The sequence below is a fragment of the Felis catus genome, chromosome D3 (assembly GCF_018350175.1).
Source record: "Felis catus isolate Fca126 chromosome D3, F.catus_Fca126_mat1.0, whole genome shotgun sequence".
Taxonomy (NCBI): Eukaryota; Metazoa; Chordata; class Mammalia; order Carnivora; family Felidae; genus Felis; species Felis catus.
Window position 1 is genome coordinate 79992266 of NC_058379.1, and position 23983 is coordinate 80016248.

General features: G+C 33.9%; 1 protein-coding gene across 7 annotated transcripts in view; it reads left to right on the forward strand.

Annotated features, from left to right (window-relative positions):
- RELCH (RAB11 binding and LisH domain, coiled-coil and HEAT repeat containing) overlaps positions 1–23983 on the forward strand; it is a 114828-nt gene that overhangs the window by 32958 nt on the left and 57887 nt on the right. For 5 of the 7 annotated variants that reach the window (XM_019815388.3, XM_019815385.3, XM_019815386.3 and 2 more), the window contains exons 3-12: positions 231–302; positions 414–469; positions 571–684; positions 2969–3172; positions 3278–3369; positions 4004–4288; positions 7399–7474; positions 8548–8643; positions 8793–8816; positions 20405–20517. In XM_019815388.3, coding sequence (XP_019670947.1) covers positions 231–302; positions 414–469; positions 571–684; positions 2969–3172; positions 3278–3369; positions 4004–4288; positions 7399–7474; positions 8548–8643; positions 8793–8816; positions 20405–20517 — 1132 coding nt within the window. The remainder of the gene's footprint in view (positions 1–230; positions 303–413; positions 470–570; positions 685–2968; positions 3173–3277; positions 3370–4003; positions 4289–7398; positions 7475–8547; positions 8644–8792; positions 8817–20404; positions 20518–23983) is intronic. The other 2 variants (XM_006938961.5, XM_003995235.6) reach the window with 1 other exon arrangement.

A 23983-nucleotide genomic window follows, 5' to 3' on the forward strand; every position in this document is an offset into this window, starting at 1 on the left:
ATTTGATCAACAATCCCCCTGAATTCTAAAACTATGGAAAACATTCACCAGTTTGCTTGCAAACCAACTCTGCTGCATGCGTTCACAAATTTCATAAAGATTGCATGCTTTCTGTTTTCAATACAGATTGTATTTTTTTTTCATACCCATCCTTGCTTTTTATTTTTTTATTTTTGTTTCCCCTTTCTTGGTTGGATGCCTGTGTGTGTTTATTCCAAATCCCTGTCCAGTCCTGGAGTTTGAACTACGGAAAGCCAAGGAGACCATTCAGGCCCTCCGAGCCAACCTGACAAAGGCTGCAGGTGGTGTACATAAAACTTTTTTGAGACTTTTTCTACTTTGACGATGTAGAAGTAGCTGAGATATTTTCAAATGTAAAGTAGTAAAGTATTATTTATATTTTCTTCCACCAGAACATGAAGTTCCTTTACAGGAACGAAAAAATTACAAATCAAGTCCTGAAATTCAGGTGGGTGAATGACAGACCTAAAAGTATCTTCCACATAAAATGGTAGCACAAGTATTGATGGAAGGACGCTTATAGTATTGTATCTTTTATTTTGCCTGTAGGAACCAATCAAACCTCTTGAAAAGAGAGCTCTAAACTTCTTAGTCAATGAATTTTTATTGAAGAATAACTACAAGCTTACATCAATAACCTTTTCAGATGAAAATGATGATCAGGTACAATTACTTTTTTTTTTTTTTTTTTTTTTTTTTTTGGACAATGATTTGTTTCCTTTTTCACTTACAACGTACTTACTTTCTTTTTTACCTAGTTTCTTTAGTTTTCTAGAAGTCATACAGTAAACTTCTATAATGCTAGTTACCAGACACTTGTGCACCCGCACAGTCGAGTATTCTTTTGGTCATCCTCCCATTGCCACACTCCACTTTGTCACTGTCTTGCTCCCACTACATCTATTTCATCTCATTAAGATCTCCGCCTTCTAAACAGCTCTGTTTTCACGTCAGCCATCTCCTACCTACTACTTTAAATCCTTCCTTATCAATTCTAAACTCCAAAGCACTCTCAACTTTTGTTTTAGCTTATCCGCCACCTGCCTCACCAAAATTAGCTTTTGCCTGTTTATTATAATCTTGCCAAACAGAAGGGCTGGCATCCCCCTCAACATATCTGGTTCCTTCGGAGTTTTGTGCTTTTGTTCGTTCTTTCCCCTTGTCGCTGAAATACAATTAGTTCCCCTGTCCCCTTGTTGCCATGTGCCTTGTAAATACCTAAACTTTTTCCATGAGAGTGCACACAGGTCATCACCTTTCCAAGATCTTTCCTTCTGCCTCAAGATAGAAACTTTCTCCTCTCTCAATTCTTGACAGTTCTTTAATTATAGTACATATGATACTTTCTTTATGTCCTCACTCTTGGATGGTGAAAGCCCCTGAATGGCAACAATATTTTATTCCTTTTTCTAAACACCTGGTAGATATCCAATAAATGTTTGTTGAATATAGATGAATGAATGGACATTTGAATCATATGTGCAATAGTCATTTAATAAATTTTTTAAAGCTTAAATTTGTTTAGCTCTTGTTGTAAGCCAAGCACTGTGTTAAGACCTTAATATACATTTTATTTTATCCTTACAAAAATCCTCAGAGGTAAGTATACCCATTTTACAGATGATATGTTTAAGTTTCCAGTTAATTTATAACAGTAATAAATGGAGACAGGAATTTCATACTTGAGTCTGATTTCTCCAAAGCCCCCACTTTTAATACCTGCCTTATATCTGCTTCAGATTTAAACGTCAATAATGGCTATTTTCATTATTCAAGTAAAGTCTCAAAGGAATAAGAGTATCACATTTAGAACATTCAGATGAATATGGCATAGTTTCTCAAAGAAGGTTTCCCAAATAAATTATAAATAAATAAGTTACAAGATACCAAATTAGTACTAAATTTTGATGTATTAGAGAAAGAATGATAGGACAATATATTTGCATGTGATTGATTACTCTGGAATTTTATAAAGCTCTTCAAAAAAATCTTTGCCCTTAGAATGTTTGAGGTGCTATGCCTTTTTGTACTTTAGTAATAAAATTGTGTTAGACTGAATTCAAGAGAATGCTTTATGTACAGCAAACCAAAGAGCAGCTATTTGGATTCTGAAAATTGTTGAAAGCATTTTTAATAATATAAATTAGATTAGGGGCAACTGGGCGGCTCAGTCAATTAAGCATCCAACTCTTGATCTCTGCTTAGGTCAGGATCTCATGGTTCACGAGTTCCAGCTGCATGTCGCGCTGTGCTAATATTGCAAGGCCTGCTTGGAATTCTCTCTCCCTCTGTCTCTCTGCCCCTACCCCACTTGTGCACACTCTCTCTCTCTCAAAATAAATAAATAAACTTAGAAAAAAATTTTTTAAGAAAAATAATATAAATTAGATTCAAACAGCTATAACAAGAAAGCAAGCAGATTAAATTGCTTGCTTACCCACCAGAGATTACACTAAATTTATGTAGTTTAGAATAATAAAGGAAGAACAAAATTAATGCCATCAATGAGTTTACTTGTAAATAATGGGTACAATTTATGAACTAAGATTTTCTTCATATAGACATGTTCTATGATTTCATGCAAATATTTAAGTATATTTTATAAGTTGAAAATTAACGCAATTTAAAAGTTAAGAGTTAACGTTTTTGAGAGATTTCATAAAAAGATTTCATAAAATGTGCAACAATTTGACATCTAAAACAGTTAAACCTGTTTACCTAGAACGTGGAGAAACTTACAAGAACAATATTAGACAGTGGAAGATAGATGTAAGATAAGTTAACAGTGTTGTTTACCTACTTGGACCTCACACTTTGACCTTACAACAACATTATGATTAGTTGGGTTTTCAAGATATTAGCCTGTAAGGAATAAAATGAATCTCAAAAATGCAGGATAAAATTTCATCATAGTTTTTTTTTAATGTTGTTATTATTTATCTTTTAGGATTTTGAACTATGGGATGATGTAGGATTAAACATTCCAAAACCTCCAGACTTACTGCAACTCTACCGAGATTTTGGAAACCATCAGGTGACTGGGAAAGATCTTGTGGATGTGGCCAGTGGCGTAGAAGAAGATGAATTAGAGGCTCTTACACCAGTTTTAGGCAACCTTCCTCCAAGCCTTGAAACTCCTCAGACTGTAGAAGTGAGTAATACTAACTAACTAGTCAAGTCCACAAAAAGTTTTTAAACTGTGTAAAAGCATGCTATGAGATCTTGAGTTTCTGTTTTTCTCCCATTTTGATTTTAGAACTCCTTGCTAGTACAGAAATTAGAAGATAAAATTAGTTTATTAAATAGTGAGAAATGGTCTTTGATGGAGCAAATCAGAAGACTTGAAAGGTTAGTACTTAATCATCATTTCTAAAAAATCTCTTAAAGATTTAAAAGAAATTGGCACGTTATATAAATATATAAGATAACATTTCAGTTTTCATATTTTTCATATTTTTTCATAATTTTTCATATTCTAATACTTCTGAAAAAATGTCTTTTAATTGCTTTATATATTTAATATCTTCTTCCCCCCACCCCCTGCAAAAGTTATTAAGTAATTGTAGTAATCATATAATTGATTAACTCTTGGAACCAAGGAATAAGATAGTGTTTATTAGTTGTGTCAGTATTAATAACTCCCTCACACTAATGTTGTAAATATTTCCCACAGATTATCTCATTAATCCTTCTTGTAATCCTGTGGGTTGGATGCAGTTTTTCTCATTTTGCAAATACAGAAAAGTGCCAGTTCAAAGCAGAGTTTATAAGGCCTATTTTTATGCTTCATTGAGTTTGTAGCTATACTTTTAGGTATATGAAGCATTCGTGTATATGGTACAGAAAAGATTAATCAGTTGCCAACCAATTTTCTGTTAATATGTTATATGTTTAATGAATTAAATCTATTGCGAGGTTTATGCTCTTGCCAAAGTTTTAAGAAATATACTTGTTCTCTGATAATTTCTCTTTCTTTCTACAGTGAAATGGACTTCCTCAAAAATGAACACTTTGCCATCCCAGTGGTTTGTGACTCTGTTCAGCCTTCTTTGGATCATAAAGACTCTGAAGACACTGGACAGAATCCAGTTATAAATAGTTCAGACAAGGAAAAAGACAAGGATATCCATCTCTCAAAATCAGATGAAGTGGATTCCGCTATTCCTAAGGAGAATTTCCCAAGTTCTCTCCCCAGGAGAGAAAGAGAAGAAATGCCCTCTTCTTCTCCATCAAGTAAAAACACAGTCCATTTTGATAAACCCAATAGGTTGGTATGCATCCTGTGTCATGAAGTGCATCTTTCATGTATTTTGTTTCTTGCCAAACTGGAGGAGCTTCATTGTTTATTTTGCAGGTCACGTGTATGAGCTTTTACAATTTGTCATGAAATGAGCACATAGCAAAGTACATGTCTCAAAAAAACCAAACAACAGCAAAAAAAACCTATCACAAAGTCATTACTAAGTGAAATTATATTAAAGAGGATTAGAACATAAATGGGGTAGCTTCTATCCTAGCCAAGTACTTAAACTCATAAAATAATATGTATGTTCTATGTGCTTTAAGCACTGGTAGTGGTTGGTTTTTAACTTTTCTCTATCCAGTCATTAACAGACTCAGTATGAGCTGTTGGTATTACAGTTACCAATGTAAATAGGGGAATTGTTTCTGCTCCTAGTCCTTTCTCCTGTGTCTGCTCCCATTACTAATATTGTATTATTAATATCCTCTTGATTCATTTAATTTTTGTTGGGTCTCAGTGATTGAACTTTGATGAGAAAATAATGGCACCTGCCCTTTTACGATCCAGGTTTTCCAGTGGAGGAGAGAATATAATTAAAAATGTTTTTAGGTTGTAATATGAAAAAGTCATTTTAAGAAAAGAATATTTACTATACTCTTTTTTATGTTTTAGGCACAGTTCTAAATTCTTTATGTATCCTAATTTATTTAATCCTCACAAATATCCTATGGTGTATTCTGAACCACACAGTCATGCTTCCTCTCCCTATTTTTTTTTATAGTTTATTTATTTATTTTTGAGAGAGAGAGAGAGAGAGCAAGCAAGCCAGGGAGGGGCAGAGAGAGATTGAGAGAGAGAGAGAGAGAGAGAGAGAGCGAGAGAGAGAATCCCAAGCAGGCTCTGCACTGTTAGCACAGAGCCCAGTGCAGGGCTTGAACTCACGAACCGTGAGATCATGACCAGAGCTGAAACCAAGAGTCTGACGCTTAACTAACTGAGCCACCTAAGGCACCCCTCCTCTTCCTATTGAATAGATGGATATTACACCTAATATTGGGGTATAATAGGAAAGCATGACTGATTTCTTTTAGACTTTACTCATTGTTAGTAAGAAGTATGTGATTTTTGTATTTTATTTTTTTAAGAAAATCTCTCCACTGATGAGCCACAATCTTTTGTGTACCTACTAGCCATACTTTTTCTTTAGGTATAAGGGAGGTTACAGAGTTGAAGTAGATATGGCCCAGTCCTCAAGGTACATTTTTTTTCTAGTAGGGTAAGATAGAGTCATAAAAATCTGTTATGATATGCAACCATAATGGCATTTGTAGTAGTTCTTTAGTATTTAGGAGTACTTCCGTTTGTTTCTTTTGTTCCGTTTCTTTCTTAGAGAAAGATGGTCGTTCAATTTGTTCAACTAATTTTTTTAGCCCTTAACTAACTATGTGCCAGGTGGTATCAACAAGGAATATAGTGGAAGGCAAAACATGCTGTGCCCTTCAGTCACAAACCTTATAGTGTGAGAGACGAGCAATCAGACAATCATAATAAAGTATGAAAAATAGTAATGTAAGAGAAGTGCAGCTTGCTTTGGGAACACACAATCAGGGCACCTAAGCTAGTCATCAGAGCAGGAAAGGTTTCAGGGAAGAAGTGTCTAACCTGAGACCTAACAACCAAGTAGGAGTTAACCAGACAAAGAGGTAGGAGGAAGGGTGTTCCCTCTCAGGGAGGAGAGGAGAATACCGCACGTTTGGGGAACTAAGAAGAATCTAGTAAGGTTTAAGCAGAGACTAAGACATATAAGCCATTTTACCTCATGGGACATGATGGTATCTAAGTTTTAGAGAGTCCTCTGAGGTAGAGGTGATTGGAAGGTAGCAAGACTGGTAGAAAGAAGACTAACAGGGCATCCGTTGGAAGAATCCAGGTAAGAAATGAGTAAGCCTGACTTGTACTAGAAAGAAGCGGGTAGAATTTTAGATAAAAGGTAAAAGCTTGGTTGGATTTGAGGTTAAAAGAAAGGGAGAGATAAAGGCTGATTTGTGGTTTCTCGCTTGGGCAGTTCAATGGATTATGGGAGAGTCTCCTGAAAGAATACGGGAAAAGGAACATAAATGAGCAAATAGACTCAAATTTGGTACATTACTCTAACTGTCATCATAGAAATTACTGAATGCCACTTTGTAGTGTATACTAAATAAGCTCTGTTTTGTAACTTTTAGTGTTATCCCTTTGTGGATTGAGCACGTGAAGTACAACTCAGTCATGTTTTATGAATACTACTACATAGAAACTAGTGTCTTTTTAGAAATATAAATGTTTTGGGGCGCCTGGGTGGCGCAGTCGGTTAAGCGTCCGACTTCAGCCAGGTCACGATCTCGCGGTCCGTGAGTTCGAGCCCCGCGTCAGGCTCTGGGCTGATGGCTCAGAGCCTGGAGCCTGTTTCCCATTCTGTGTCTCCCTCTCTCTCTGCCCCTCCCCCGTTCATGCTCTGTCTCTCTCTGTCCCAAAAATAAATAAAAACATTGAAAAAAAAATTAAAAAAAAAAAAAAGAAATATAAATGTTTTAACCTCATTTATTTAACATGAATAGGTTAATGTTTTTAATTACAAAAAAATACTTTCTTTACAAAATATCTTGAATGTTGACTGAACCTCTGCTTCATTTATTTTAATTTTTCCCTCTTTTATGTGGGTTTCTAACATTAAGGTTTATCACTTAATCATTAGATAGGGCTGCAAAACTTTGATTCCTGTCAGCAACTTGTATCCACTATCTACCTTTCTGGGACCACTGAGAATTGGAGACAAAAAAGTCCTCATTTCAGATTTTGCAAATCCTTTCTATAATCATTGACCTGCTGTACACTTCAGGTTTGATCCATTGATATTTACAGGCTGCTCACTCACATAACATCAAACAACTTTAAGATCAACAGTGACTGCTAATTTTTTCCCCTGTATAATTCTCTGCTGAAGTGTCCTTCAAGTCATTGGTGGCTGAAAAATCTAGTCAGCATTTGAGGGGCAGGATTAATGCAGGAATGGGAGTTATAATGTGCCGCTTACCTTCTAAATGCCAGTGGTAACTATTTGGTATTGTCCCCTTTTCATCCAATTTTTCTTCTAGGAAATTGTCTCCTGCTTTCCACCAAGCTCTACTTTCTTTTTGTCGAATGTCAGCAGATAGTCGTTTAGGATCAGAGGTAAATTATACCATTTTTGTCTTGGAACTTTATTAAAACACTTGGTTTTTCTTTTCAGTATCTCATCCAAAAGCAACTGTGATAAGACTATTTCAAATACCCATCTATTTTTTAAAATAATGCTCTAAGAATAGTTCCTAAAATTTTAAACTTTCAAGGAAGATAGTTGATTATTTCTCTGTTCTTTGGATTAAAGTTTATTTAGTATTAAATTGACTTTGTGTAGTCTGTTTTTAATTTGTTATGTCTACTGACATATGGTAATATGCCTCTCTTTGGTACAATTCAGAAAACCAATGTAAGGGTACACATTGTTTATATTTTAGTTATTTTTAGATTACTCCATTATTTTTTACTTCATTAGTAATGCTTATCTTCAATTGCTGGGTCTGTTAGCTCTCAGATTAGGTTTCCTCAAATGCTTTGTAATTGTGGGAGGTTGGTCTTGAGGGGGTATTTCATGAAAATTTTTTTCTATCTTTATACTCACTTCTCCCTTTCTGGTTGTTTTGTGGTTGATCCCACTTGACCTCCCGCGGGCTTCTGTTTCACAATGTCATTGAGAACGTGAAAGAGCTAGAGGCTGGTTTGGATGCATTTCTGGCCTCTGGCCATCCTCCCTGCAAGACTGGGTCAACCTCCACGGGCCTCCTCTTGCATGCAGCTTCGTTCTATAAACTATCACTGTAATCATAGATTGTAGCAATGTGGGCATCTTTTCAAGAAAAAAAAAAAAAAGATCATTGAGGCTGCCTCAGTCCTATGTTATCCCTACTTGTTCCCAGAACTGCAGCCTAGTGGAGCTCTTTGGATTCACCCTTGCTTCTTACTGGTGTTTTCGATCCATATCTGGCTTACGGAAACGTTGATCCTGTTTGGGAACACAGTTATTGTTGACGATGGTGATGTTCTTGTTATTATCATTGCCATCATAAGTTGGAATTTTGGATGTGTATTTGGAGCAGAGGTGGCAGGGTCTAAAGCATGAGCTTCAGGTACCATCACAAATGGAAGTTCTACACTGTCATCATAATAACTACTGTCATCATTTATTAATTCTTTGGTTTTTCTAGGTGTCTCGGATTGCAGACAGTGAGAAAAGTGTCATGTTAATGCTGGGACGCTGCCTGCCACACATTGTTCCTAATGTGCTGTTGGCAAAGAGAGAGGTGAGACACATAAAAGTGTTTTCATCCCAGTAATCTCATCGTGTTGTCCATTTTTTGTCATTTTGAAGTTTAGTGTTATATTTTTATTTTGTTAAAGTCTATTACTTGCAATCATATTCTTACTTTTGTGCATGCATCTCTGCTCCTAGAGAATGGTTTTACACCTCTGTCAGGTGAGTTCGGTAAAACTGCATGGTATTCATGTTTTCCCAATTTTGCTTAAAGCATCATTAGCTTCTGCAGCACTAACTATTACTGTAGGTCCATTTATGTGCCATGAATACTGTCCGTTTTTTAACTAATTTATTTGATCTCTGCTCTCGATACGATATGCTTAATATGTCTACAAAAATAGACCCTGTGTGTTGAAAATTAACTGGGACTAATGATGTAACTTTTTTCCTAAATGTACTCGTAGTTACCTATTGTTAGTTTTATTATATTTGTCAATAATTATACTTGTCTTATGATGATAGGATAGTTATAGCATTGACTACAGTAACTTTTGAAAGTACCTTCTTTTGTTTTTCTTGTAGCTAACTTGTTATTGACACATGCTTAAAATATCCAAACTATAATAGCCAATATATTTTAGCACACTTAGCCTTTGTTGTGAGCCACACTGTAGAGAGTTATCTTTAGAGTTCTATTTAACCAAGAAAAGACTAATAAAAAGTTACTGTTATCTAATTTAAATGCCAGTGGATGATTTCTTTGTAATCAAGTTTAATAATTTACTTGAATAATTCAGTTTATGAAATCGACTTCCAGTTCACAGCATTTTTTAAAATAAAAAAACGGGTTAAGAATATTTTAGAATGTATCCTATAAGTTTCTTCTATCATCTTCTTAATATTTACCACTGATTTCAATCATAATCCATGGGACCTACAGTATGATAGGTACACAATGCATTGGCAAAACCATATAAAGCTTATTCTTAATTATTTGTTTAGCACAAGAAATTTGTACTGATCCTCAAGAAGACTTACATGTAGAGACTTACATGTAAAACTTATATTAAAAACATTTATTCCTATAGGTGTTTTGGATTTAAAAAAAGATTTAAAAGACTGTTTTCTTACTGGTGGTTTTATTTTACCTAATATATAAAAATAGTGGTGAGATATTAATACATGTGGAAAATTTTCTGTATCTTGAAGGATCAGTGTCCAATTTCAGATTGTTTTGCAGTTCTGCCTGGCAGAATGGTGTTTGAGCTTCTTTTCCTTTTTTAGCTTGTAACATAATCAATGCAATGCATTAATGTTTGCATCCCTTTTACTATATTTCCTTAATATAATCTTTAAAATATCACAGAAGCCTAATTGTTATGAGATGCAGTGTAAGCCTTTTTTATTTTAATTTCCCCTTTTTTTATCATAAAAGACTCTACCACTAAAATCTGATTGTACTGCATGAAGTATTTATGAATTTGCATCATCAGTAATCAGATACATTATATATAAATATATATGTTAAGCATATGTATTTATACATACATATTTTGTTTGTGGTATGATGTTTACTTTTCTGGCTGACCTTAGTTTTTGTATTTAAAAAATATATACTTATAATTTCATGAAGAAGTGATCGTTTATCTGTTTAATTATTTGTACGTTATTCTATCAGAAAATTTACCATTTGTATCAAAAGTTGTATTTTCTTGAAATTAAATTGGTAAATAACGAAGTTTATTTTGGTTTGGTTTGAAACCAATCCCAGGGCATGAAAGGACAAAACTTTTATTTCATTTCATCCTTTGATATTAGATTATTTTTATTTAATATTTCATCTTAATTCCTTAAATATATATTTTTAAAAAGGTCTTGTGATTAAAGGATATTTTGCTTTTTCTTATTTCTCAAGTTTTTATATAATCTCTTATCAGTATAAGCCTTTTTGTTGGTATGCAAATACAATTAAAATGTCCTTCAGTAAACTGATTGGTCATAATAATATCCTAGCTCCTTAATTAGAAAGAGGATTTAAGGTTTTGATTAAGTAATATATTCACCAGGTTTAACATCTTTTTAAATGTAAGAGGATAAACAACAAAAACTCTTCCCCTCTCCCTGAGCCACCATCTCACATGCAATAAATATTATTAGTTTCTAGTGTATTTTAGTAAGTCTTTTGCCCATTTTTTAATTGGGTTGTTTGTCTTTGCTTTTGAGTCATAGGAGTAAGAACAATTCTGGATATTAAACCCTTTTATATGATTTGCAGTATTTTCTTCCATTTGGTAGGTTGTCTTTTCACATTTTTGATAATGTCCTTTGATGGACAAATGTTTTTCATTTTTATTAAGTCTGATTTATTTATTTTTTCTTTTGTTGCTTGTGTTTTTGGTATCAAATTTAAGAATCTATTGACAAGTCAGAGGTCAGGAAGATTTATTTATCCCTGTGCTTCCTTCTAACAGTTTTATAGCTTTAGCTCTTAGATTTAGGTCATTAATCCATTTTATATTTATATATGGAGTGAGGCAGGGATCCAGTTTTATTCTTTTCGTGTGATTATCCAGTTGTCCCAGCACAATTTGTTGAAATGTTTCCCCACTGAATAGTTATGGCATCATTGTCAAAAATCATTTGTCTGCAGGTGTTTGGATTTATTTCTAGACTCTCAGTTCTGTGAGACCAATTCTTTTGGTCTTTTATGCTTATCTCTATGCCTGTACCAGCCACACTATTTTGATTACTGTAGCTTTGTACTAAGCCCCTTGCAGTTCCATAGGAATTTGATACTCCACTTTCATTTCTGCAGTAAAGGTCATTGGAATTTTGATAGGGATTGCACTGAATTTATAGATCACTTTAGAGAGTACTGCTATTCTAACAGCAGTAATTCTTCTAATTCATGAACATGGAATTCTTTTTATTTACCTATGTCTTTAATTGCTTTCAGCAATATTTTCTCATTTTCTGTGTACAAGTCTTTCACCTCCTTGTTTAACTTGTTCCTAGATGTTTCATTGTTTTGGACGGTATTATAAATGGAATTTTTCCCTTAATTTCCTTTCAGATTATTCATTGCTCATTTATAGAAACAGAAATGATATTTCTGTGGTGATTTCATACCTGATAACTTTCCTGAATTAGTTTATTAGTTCTAGTAGGTTTTGGTGGATTCTATGTGATTTTCTTTATCTAGAATAACATTATCTGCAAATAGAGTTTTGCTTTGTTCTTTCCAATTTTGATGGCTTTTATTTCTTCCTCTTGCTTACTTGCTCTGGCTAGGACTTACCGTACAATGGTAAATAGAGGTATTTTGAGAAAGCAGATATTTTTGTCTTCTTCCTGGTTTTATGGGGAAAACTTTTAGTCTTTCACCATGGAGTATGATACTGGCTGTGGGTTTTTCATAAATGCCCTTTATCATATTAAGAATATTTTCTTCTGTTCCTAGTTTGCAATATTCTTATCAAAAAAGGGTATTGAATTTTGTCAATACTTTTTCTGCATTGAGATGATGATTTTTATCCCTTCGTTCTCTTGATGTAGTATAATATGTTCTTGATTTTTCATGTGTTGAACCACCCTTGCATTCCGGGGTAGATCGCACTTCGTCATAATGTATAATTCTTTTAATAATGTTGTTGGATTTAGTATTTTTTTGTACATTTTTGCACATTTTTTTTCACATTTTTGCATCTAAATTCATAAGATATATTGGTCTGCGGTTTTAACATTTATGAGAATTGTCTGGCCTAACATCTGGTCTGTCCTTGAGAATGTTCCATACTTGAGAAAAATATATATTTTGCTGTTGTCAGGTTGAGTGTTCCGTATCTGTCTATTAGGTTTAATTATTTTATAGTGTTTAGGTGCTCGATTTCCTTACTGATCTTCTATCTAGTGGTTTATCCATTATTGAAACTGAGATATTAAGGTCTCCAAATATTATTTTAGAGTTGCATTGTATTTTTTCAGATACTTTGTGTGTGTAAGCAAACTCAAATATATGATCTTTCTTCCATGACTCACACAAATGGTACTACACTCTATGCACTATTCTTTACTTTGCTTTTTTTTTTCCATATAACATATTTTTGTTTCTTTCTATGTCAGTACATAAAGAACTTTCTCATTCTTAAGGCTGCATAATATCTAGTTTTATAGTCTCATTTATTTTTTATTTTCTTTAATTAAAAAAAAAATTAGAGAGAGAGAGCACAAGTGAGAGAGAGGGACAGAGGGAGAGAGAGAATCTTAAGCAGGCTCTAGGCTCATTGCAGAGCCCAACACAGGGAATGGTTCCATGACCCTGGGATCATGACCGGAGCCAAAATCAAGAATCTGACTCTCAACTGACTGAGCCACCCAGGCATCCCTTTTTATAATAGTTTTTTAAACATGTTTTAAATTAGTGTTTTTTCAGATATTATTGGCCACACTCTCAGTAAGAGAGGCATTTTACCTGATGTGCCAGTATATAATTACAGATATAATTAAAATGAAAGTTTGGAAAAAAAATTAAAAAATTAAAAATTAAAAAAATAAAAAAATTAAAGTTTGACAAATCAAGCCTTACCTTTATGAAATATAAAACATTAAAATAGAAGATAATCAATATCAAACATGATTTTATAAATATTTTTAATTAATAAAGAGTATAGCTAAATAAATAATAAAAAAGAAAAACAATGCTCTTTATGATCCATTCAATTGATTTTATGACCCATTGTTTTAAAGGGGGGTGACAGAAAGGTTAATTAAAGCTATCTAATAAATTAAACTTTTATTTTTAATAAAAGTGGAAAGTGCAGTGAATATAGATGTTAGTGTTATTTGTTTTTTAAAAGATAAGTAAACACCCTCACTCAATCTTTTGGTCACAATGATAGCATTTTTCTAAATTTAACATACCATATTTCAAGTCTAAGATGCCATTAATTGTAATAATTAAGTACCTTTAAGAAAGAATTCCAATTAAATTATGACATCTTCTCCATTGTAAGGTACATCCCAATTTCAGAAGTAATAAAAAGTAAAAAAAAAAATTTCCTCCTATATGCTGTTAAGTAATGATAATCTTTTTTTTTTCACCAACTTATATATATTTTTTTAAGTTTATTTTTTTTATCTTGAGAGAGAGAGAGTGCAAGCAGGGGAGGAGCAGAGAGAGAGGGAGAGAGAGAAATCCCAAGCAGGCTCCATGTGGAGCCCAATGTGGGGGTCAAACTCACGAACCATGAAATCATGACCTGAGCCAAGATCGAGTTAGACGATTGACTGAGCCACCCAGGTACCCCTACGAACATGTTCTATTGATTTGGGAAGGAAAAGAAATCATGAACAAATTTTCTTTTTGTAGCTTATATAGTAATTCATTTTAATGGGTTCATTGAAGAACTTGAATCTTTCAAACCAAATTATAGAATAGAATAAATATATGTATTTAGTAAATAAGCTAAAGAAGTTGATTCTTCACAAGCTCTGCTTCAAATGCATTTGAAGGGGAAATTCTGTAATTTAAAAATAAGATTTCATAAAAGATTACTTCTAACAGCATTCTTAAATAATACTTCTAAATTTAACTTTTATTTTCATTCTATGCCAAGGAAATATGTGCCGTTCAGCTAGCTGACTCGGAAAAGCAAAGAAGTCTGGGCCGGAATGGGGATGGGCAAGTGGAAATGGGGAATGAGTCCAAGCCTTTTTTTTGAGAGGTTGAAATTGTTCCAAAATTAGATTGGTGATGGTTGCACAACTCTGAATATACTAAAAACCACTGAATGTACACTTGAATTTTTATGATACATAAAATAAATCTCATTAAAGCTGGAAAAAAAACAGAGACAAAGGAGAGAACCAATTGTCTAAAAGTTTTAAATATAGTTAGTATCTCTAAAGTATCTCATCTTACGAGAAACCAAATTTTGCTCTTTTATATTGGCATTCACGTTTGCTCCCTGATGAATTTTTTACCTATGTTTTTAACTAAGCCCAGGTAATTATAACTGAATGAGAGTGTTGAAGAGGAAAAGGTTTCACTTGTACCCTTCTAGTTCTTTGGCTAGTCTAGTAATCAGTTTAACATAGGTCAGATTCATAGGAGAAAAATAAATTCACAGTTGTATGGGGGTCCCATAGCAACATAAGACCCAAGGACAAGCTGGGCAATTCAGTTTCCATCTTGAGCGAAGGAATGGGGTAAGAAAGAGGAGGAGGGTGATTCACAGGACAATAAGAAAAGAACAGATGTTTGGTGATTAGATGTTTCTCCTCCATACAGATGAGTCATTCAAATAAAATAGCTATCTCTTGGTGATAGCTCTTTCTGGCCAGGCCCCCTATCTAAATTCTTTTTGGTAGTTTAAGAGAGAGGTGAAGTTTTTCTTGGGGCTGCTGGATTTTGATTGGCTTTAGCTCAAAATAGTCAAAGTGACACATTTTGGAGAGACTTGTTTTGAACCCCTGCAAGAGTTATGCAATAGAATAGTCAGTAAGAATTGTAAAATAGTATGGTGAAGTGGTAAGCTTGGTCCATCTTCTTTACCTATTTAATGTGTATGTGTATGGATGTGTTAATTTTGTAAGTAAATCACATACTCTTTAGCAGTATCAGAGTTTTAAAGTCATTCAAATATTTTACGTAGGCTTCCTGAAGGTTGAGCCTCAGGAATTGTAATAATTCTAAGAATAGGTATTTTAGCAGCCTTTGAAGTATAGAACTTTTCCAGAGGTGAGTAATCTTGTTTTTCGTGTTTTTTTTTCTTGTGTGAGTCCTTGTAATATTCTTTCCTTCTTCCTTTTTATTTCTTTTTTAATTTTTTTAATTTTTTTTTTTAAATTTTTTTTTCAACGTTTATTTATTTTTGGGACAGAGAGAGACAGAGCATGAACGGGGGAGGGGCAGAGAGAGAGGGAGACACAGAATCGGAAACAGGCTCCAGGCTCTCAGCCATCAGCCCAGAGCCTGACGCGGGGCTCGAACTCACGGACCGCGAGATCGTGACCTGGCTGAAGTCGGACGCTTAACCGACTGCGCCACCCAGGCGCCCCTTATTTCTTTTTTTAAAGTAAGCTCTATGCCCAACATGGGGCTTGAACTCATGACCCCAAGACCAAGAGTCAGTCACATGCTCTACCAACTGAGCCAGCCAGGCACCCCTCTTGCTTTCTTGCTTTCTTGCTTTCTTGTTTTCTTTCTTTCTAACTCTATTACTGTCAACATCTCGACAAGTTTAAGCTGAAAATCTAAATCAAAAGGTGTACACTTATCATAACTTGAATTTAAATTGTAATTTGGTATTGCTTAATTTCTGGGCAAAAGACTAGATGGAAAATTTTAAAATAACAACTACCCAAAAGTTTTAAATGAAGCTTGAGTTATAGGAAATAATTTTTTTTAATGTTTTTTATTTTTGAGAGAAAGAGCGCAAGCAGGGGAGGGGCAGAGAGAGAGGGAGACACAGAATTTGAAGCAGGCCCCAGGCTCTGAGCTGTCAGCACAGAGCCTGATGCAGGGCTCAAACCCACGGACCACGAGATCATGACCCATGACCTGAGCCAAAGTCACGCTCAACCAACTGAGCCATCCAGGCACCCCTAAGAAATAATTGTAATGAAAGAGTAAGGGCAAACAGCGAACTGTAATTTACTGGATTAATGTATTACCTTTCTAGAACTGTAGAATTTTTTCTTCTTGACAGGAAGCACTCAAACATTTCCTCATTGGCATCTGATCTAAATGTAATGCTTCCTTTTCTGTTTTAGAATTCTTTCAGATCTTGAAGTCATTATCTTATCAACATTTCCATGCTTTTTTTAATGTTAAAATTTGCCTTCATTCCCCCACCCAACATCTAATCATTCACATTGTTTTAGCTCCTTTTTTACCCCATCCCCATTTTTGTAGTCTAAAGGCACTAATCTTTAAAAAACTAAGAAGGTTAAGTAAAAATATTCATAAAATCAAATGTAAAATTCTCTAAAGACATTTCTATCTCTAAAGTGATTTATTACCATTAAAAGTTATTTTGTTTTACTTAAGAACTGAAAGGAGAATTAAAATGGTATAGGCCTTTCTTATTTAATTCTGTACAAAAGTGTATTGGCAACCTAAGAGTTTGAGGGGTGGATGATCCTTCATATAGAGAGAACCAGCTTTGTTATTAAAATTGCAAAAGTTATTTACTTGAGTAAAATGTAAATTACTAAGCCTTTTAGATTAATGAGTTCTAAAGGCCTTAGAAATCTCTTTTCCAAAATGATAATAAAGTATTGGAATGCCTTCTGCAAAAGGATTACTGCAATGATTCCCTCTCTAGTGATCTGTAGGACATCTGTTTTACACTTCACTTCAATACACATTTACTGAGTACTATCAGTTGCTAAAACATGTTTTAAATAAAATATTTAAGATTTCTGTTGCCTTGAAATGTGGACACACACACACACACAAAAGAAATGTGGACGCAGGAAATTTTTGTGTGTAGGGAGATGCATTACCTTTTGGATATGTTACCAAAGCCATAGGTGTTTTCTCACCATGGTTATTATTTTTCATCAACATGCAATCTTAAGTCTAATTTGCTTAAGGATCTTTTAATGTGCAAAATTCTTAAGCTTTAGATATGGTGTCTAACATTTCTCTCTTATTCTCAATACATTTTTTAATATGCAATCATTTAAAGACATTTTTGAACCACTGTCACCTTGTCCTCTGAAGGAGATTCAGCTACCAATTTTTAAATGTTTTATTCAAGAATTAGTGTTTTCAAAACACTAGACTTCTTCAACTGGAGAGATGGTACCAAAGAGAGAATATTGATTCAAATCTATAAATTTATGAATAATGTTCAAATGGTAAAGCAGATTTAATAAATTCTGATGTGGATGTATCAATACTTCAGAAGCTTGAAAAAGATGAATTCACAGTAAATAAATGTGAACATACAACAGCAAATACATACAGAATTCATTATTTCAAGAGTGGTACAAATAGATCTTGTGAGTAAATAAATGAATGATAGAGGAATTAAGATATTTGGAGCCAGTCATAACTTAACAATTAAAATCCTTGATTCTATGAGAAACAAACTCCTCTTTCCTCTTTTTTCTACCATCACTTACTGGGCCTCTTCTCAGCTCTGTATTTCTAAAAGAGGAAGAGACTGGCCTACTTTATACATAACTGTTTTAGCCATTATTGTGCCAAGATGTACCTAATTCTCCTTGGCATAGAATATCATCCAAAAATGTTAGGCAGTGACTTCCTATATGTTGTTAATTTTGTCAGCAAGAAATAAAAGCAAATAGCAACATAACATATTACTGTGATTCAGAAAAGGGAAAAGTATTTTCCTTCAGAGCCCTAAATTCATAGAATTTGAGAGTCTTGAGGGTACAAGAAATGACAAAGGTTTTCCTCCCATGTGTGAATTGGTTGGTAATAGCTGCTGTCTTGAGAAGTGCTTTGGTAAGTCCTGTATTAAGACTTTTTGAGGCCAACTTTGATCTCAGAAGGAAAACTTAACAATTCCATAAGCAATAGATAAGGGAATTAATGTATATGAAGTATTTTCCATTTCTACCCTAATCTTAATTTTGTATGTTTTACTTGTAGAAACTAAAAGTCAGAGAGGTTTGTGATTTGTCATTATGTTTTCAGTTTGGCACATCTATAGCCATATTTCAGTTAAAAGATTCTTTATAGTAGGACATAAACTTCCTCTCTGATTAAGGATCACTAAGAATCATGATGTAAAAAAAAAGGGGGGGAAATGTAAGGCACAAAGAATAGTTGAACAGTTATTTTGCTATGCTTGTTTTTGAGATAAAGAAGCTAAATAATTATATTTTAAACAGTATGTATGTATATAGTTGTAATTACAGCGAATATATTACCTGTGTTTCATAACTTTATCTTTAAAGAGTGGTACAATAGAAAGAGAAGGGAGGAAGATTATGGAAAAGTATATATGTAGAGATAATGGAAAGCCAAGAAGAACATTGAGGAGAAAGCAAGAAAACTTGGGAAAGAAGAATCTGACATGAGGGAAAATACAAAGAAAATATTTGGGGCTTTTCTTGATTTTCACACATTAAAATAATTTCTCCTTTTGTTAGTGCCTCCTAGAATAACTGCTTTTTCATCTTTAAGGTTCTTCTCTCAGTGGGATATGCTGATGATGCAGTGTCTTAGTACTCTCATGCATGTCTTAGTAGTATCATTGGCTCTTAGCAGTCTAAATGGAATCCTCTAAGGATTAGGAGAGTCCTTGAGATTAATGGTCTCCTACTCTAGTATTTCATAAAAGATTGTTCAGTTTCTGTAAAGTCAAGACTAATCCATCAAGCATCATATTGAGTCTTCGGTGAAAACATTACTGAACAATACAGGATCCATATCTATACTTTGCCTTCCATTCCCAGTACAAAATCATTTTCCCTCATTACTTTTTGTTTCTTGTCCTTTTCATTTGCTCACTAATGCAAAACCTACAGAGGTGCCCAAATAGAAAGATGACTGAATAAACGTTTCAAATTCCTTTTTACTTCTCAGATGTATTCTTAGCTCTCCTATCTTCGTACTTTCAATTTAAGATTTATACCAGGTAATTATAATTTTAAGATAATATGTAAAGACTTTAGAAATAGTAGAAAGGAACTTCAAGTCATTCCTTTAAGTTTCAGTCTCAGCTCCTCTAAAAAATGGCATCGTCCATTTCTAAGGAAGCATCTTCAAAACAGGAAGATACTTGCCCTACAGTGTAGACTTTTCTGCAGGGTATCGCGCGTCACTACATAGCAGTCAGTTCCTGTTTTAATCTACTAGCACTTTTTGGTGGGTAGGAAGATAGATGGGAAAAAGAAATGGTGGGGTTGTAATCATTCTGTTCTTATTACATCATAGTTACGTCTTTAATATCTTACTGAAAAGTAACGATAAAATATTATTTTCATAATTTAGAAAGTTTTTTCCCGAAAGTATCACTTCTGGACTTTTATTCTCATGAGATTTGAAAATCCATTCCAAAATGAAAAACATTAATATCTTTTTCATGTATATTAGAATTTTGTCTTACTTTAATTAAAATGTGAAATAAATTTGGTTTAAATATTTCTTTGGAAGAGAGAAATAAACTTTTGTTATTACTTTCCTACAAAATATTGAATTTACCTCTGCACATTGAATGTGCATCAAGTACGATATTACTAAAAATCTCTATTTGAACATAAACCATGTCTGCTGATACTCTGTAGCAGTGCTGAGAGCATCGGACACTTATGGAAATGGTCTTCTTTTTAATGAGCCATAGGGTTAAGTGAGAAGGTACAGAATTACTACTTATATGTAATCTTAATAAAAACATGATACTGTACTTGCAGAAGTGGGATGAGTTGTCTTGATTTTCTGTTACCTTTCCAAGCTTTAAAAGATAACTAGCTTCTGCAAGTTTTTGTTTAAAAACACCTTCAAAAATAAAATTCCTGTGTCAGCTTATAGTGTTCTATAGTCCAAAAACTAGTAGACGATTGGGAAGGACTGGATAAGAAAATAAGGTTAGTTGAATCTTCAGTAACGTTATTTATTACATTGTGATTCACACCTTTCTGCAACCACCACATAAATACATGTTTCAGTGTTTTCTCTTGAATTCCAATGTTACAGAGTTAGAATTTGCTCTTTTGTATGTTGTGATTTATTTCATTTTAAATGTCCATTTAAGAATACTCTGGGGGAAGAAGAGCATATTCTGCAACGCATTTTTACTTTGACTTTTTCCGCCTTCATATTTCTTTAGGAGTTGATTCCCCTCATATTGTGTACAGCATGCCTACATCCTGAGCCTAAAGAAAGAGATCAGCTTCTCCATATACTTTTCAATTTGATCAAGAGGCCAGATGATGAGCAGAGGTAGGTATGACTACTTCTTTGGGAAATAAATATCATGTTGATTGATTCATTTCACTAATGTGGCACTAAGATTAGCATTTTAATCTAAATGCCTTCTTTCTGTCCCGGTGTTTATTTTAACAAACAGAGGAAACACTGGCCTCATTCACAGAGTTCTGCAGTGCCTTCGTTCTTGTTATTCCAGTTACTCACGTTGAATTTGTACACTTTTATATTAGTTACCTTTAAACTTCTAATTCAAATATTTCTTTGCCTTTATCTTTCACTTGTGATTTCTAAGAACTCCTAAATATTCCCCCTTTTCCCGCAGATGAATTACATAGATCGCAGCTTCTTAACAGGCTCCACAAAAACTAAAATATTTAATATATGAATTTCCGCATCATTGGGCTGTCTGTAAACCAATACTATGTGGCTGGAGGGGTATAGTATTTTTTGTTTGTTTGTCATGACTCAAGTGCTCACAACTCTTGATACCTGATTGGAGAAATTAGTTCTGTCTGAGGGTGGTAAAGGGACCCACATCAAGGTGACTTCCCAGAAGAACAGGGAATAGGTTGCGATCAAGTGATAATGATGTCTACCTTAGAGAGTAAAATCTTTAAATAAAGGTGGAGCTTTTAAGTGAAGCTCTGCAGGTGTGAACGTGAACAGAACATCCTTGTGGGTCAATAGGTTTGACTAAGCACTGGATGGTAAAATATGGGCATTTGAAATGTTTTTCTGTTATAATTTTCTCTCTTAATGGAAAAGTTTTGCCTACACTTTTGCAAAACAATAGTATTGTACTTCACGATTAGGTAGGTAACTTTACCTATTCAATACTTGTTTTACTGACTGTCACTTTTTACCTCATCATCTGAGAATGTTGGAAAATCATAAAACAAGTAAAGCTCAAAATTTTATATATATATATTTTTAAGTTTATTTATTTAGTTTGAGAGAGAGAGAAAGTGTGAGTGGGTGAGTGGCAGAAAGAGAGAGAGAGAGAGATCAAGAGAGACTCCCAAGCAGGCTCTGTACTATCAGAACAGAGCCTGACTTGGGACTCCAACCCATGAACCATGAGATCATGACCTGAGTCAAAGTCAGATGCTTAACCAACTGAGCCACTTAACGCTCAAAATTTTATTTTTTTATTTTAATTTTTCTTATTTTTATTGAGATATAATTAATATATAACATTGTGTAAGTTTAAGGTATACAGTAGATTGATTTGATACATTTATATATTGCAATATGATTACCATCAAAGTGTTATCTAATACCTCTATCATGTCATATAATTATTATCTCTTTGTAGGGAGAACAATTAAGATCTAGCTTCTTATCAACTTTGAAGTTTATGATACAATATTAATGACTATAATCACTGTGCTGTGCACTATATTTCCAGCATTTATTTATCTGTTAGTTCCAAGTTTGTATCCTTAAACAGCATATCCCCAGTTCCTCCACACCCAAGTCCCGGTAACTACCATTTTACTCTCTTTTTACAAGTTCAGCTTTCTAAAATTCCTTATATAAATGATGTCTTACAGTATACATCTTTGTATGATTTTCTCACTTAGCTTAATGTCCTCAAGGTCCAACCATATCCATTTATATTAGCATGAAAAAAGGGTAAGATTCCAAGGAATAAATCTTACAAATGATGTTAAATATTTTAAAACCTTACAAATATTACAAAAGACCTAAACATATTTTGGAAGACCTAGGTCTAGTCCATGTTTATAAACAGTAAAAATCTGTATAACACTTTTCCAAAAATTGGTCTGCTATTCTAGTCAAAGTCTTTATTTTTTTTAATACAATTTATTGTCAAATTGGCTAACATACAGTGTATACAGTGTGCTCTTGGTTTGGGGGGGGTAAAAGCTCAAAATTTTAAATACAAGGTATCTCTCAACTCTGAGAATAAAAATAGTCATATAGATTTTAAAACATTATGAGTATATATCTCTTTCCTGTTCTTACCAAAATATACCTGAGCAAGTGGAGAACATGTCCTTTCAGGATCCAGTCAAGATGAATCTACACCAGCAGTCCTCACATGCTAGTCCAATAGAAAGAAGGGAAATTTGGGGCGCCTGGGTGGCTCAGTAGGTTAAGCATCTGACTTTGGCCCAGGTCATGATCTCATGGTTCATGGGTTCAAGCCCCACATCGGGTTCTGTGCTGACAGCTCAGAGCCTGGAGCCTGCTTGGATTCTAAGTCTCCCTCTCTCTGCTCCTCCCTCACTCGTACTCTGTCTCTCTCTCTCTCAGAAATAAATAAACATTAAAAATTTTTTAAAAAAAGAAAGAAAAAGAAGGGAAATTAAATCACTGTATTAGTACTATTCATTGCAAACTAAAAATTTTCTAAGGACAGTTTGATGGTGCTAAGAAAATTAATATTTTTTCTCCTTGAAAAATACTCTTCCCTATCTTGACAACTTAATAATTAAATACCATTTATTACATTGTTATTTTTAAATTTGCAAGGCAGAAACCTCGGATCTCTAGGCTGTTTTCATACTCTGCATGGAAAGCTAATAGCTGCCACCTGGTGGCCAAAAGTACCTATTGGCCTTACATCAGGTTGAGCTAGGTCAGGAATTCAGCACTCGTGCCCACGCTTAAATTTTTTACCTTACAGATATAAAAGTATTTACTGAAATAGACTAATCAGTCGACTTACCATGTATAATGTGAGTAACAAATTAACAAAGCAGGATGTTTAAGTTAGCATAATGTATTTGTCATATAATCACTTGCTACTTTTCCTGACTTAATAAATCTCAGGCTTCTTTGTCTCCTAAGAAGAATTTCATTTTATGCTTAATAATGGTGCTTTTTGCCAGTTCTTTGCTAACAACCATAATTGCCACCATATTCCTACCTGCATCAAATACTAGTCAAATAATCCCTGTCCTGCGATTTAGTACAAGTGGGAACATTTATTTTTACCATTACGGGAGCCTGTTTCCAATGCTGTTAATAATCGATAGGCTATCTGACCTTTTCTGTTTTCAATCTGTATTTCAAAACTGTTACACTTTTTAGAATTAACTTTGCTGGCTAAGAAGTTTGCCTTCAGGGGCCTAACATTTTTTCAACAAGTTGATATATCTTTACTATGCAGATGGTGGCTCATGATTTAAAGTCATTTCGCATGAGGATTTCATGCAAGTGTTTGTAATGCCTACATTTCACCTAAGTTCGTTTACTAAAAGAGTCAAACATTTATGAAACCAATATACGTGCCTTCTCATTCTTTTAAGACACTAGTGGGGAAAAAACAATATTCAGATATTAAGAAATTTTCACTGGGGAACAGGCAGCTAAAAAGCTGTCCGTAAACCTTGGGAATTTCTTTCTCCATTTTTCTTTTATTCATGTTATTTGCCTTCCCAAAGTAGGAAATACAAAAGCAAAGGAAGAATTGAGAAATAGGCATAGGAGATGATAATATAAATATAAA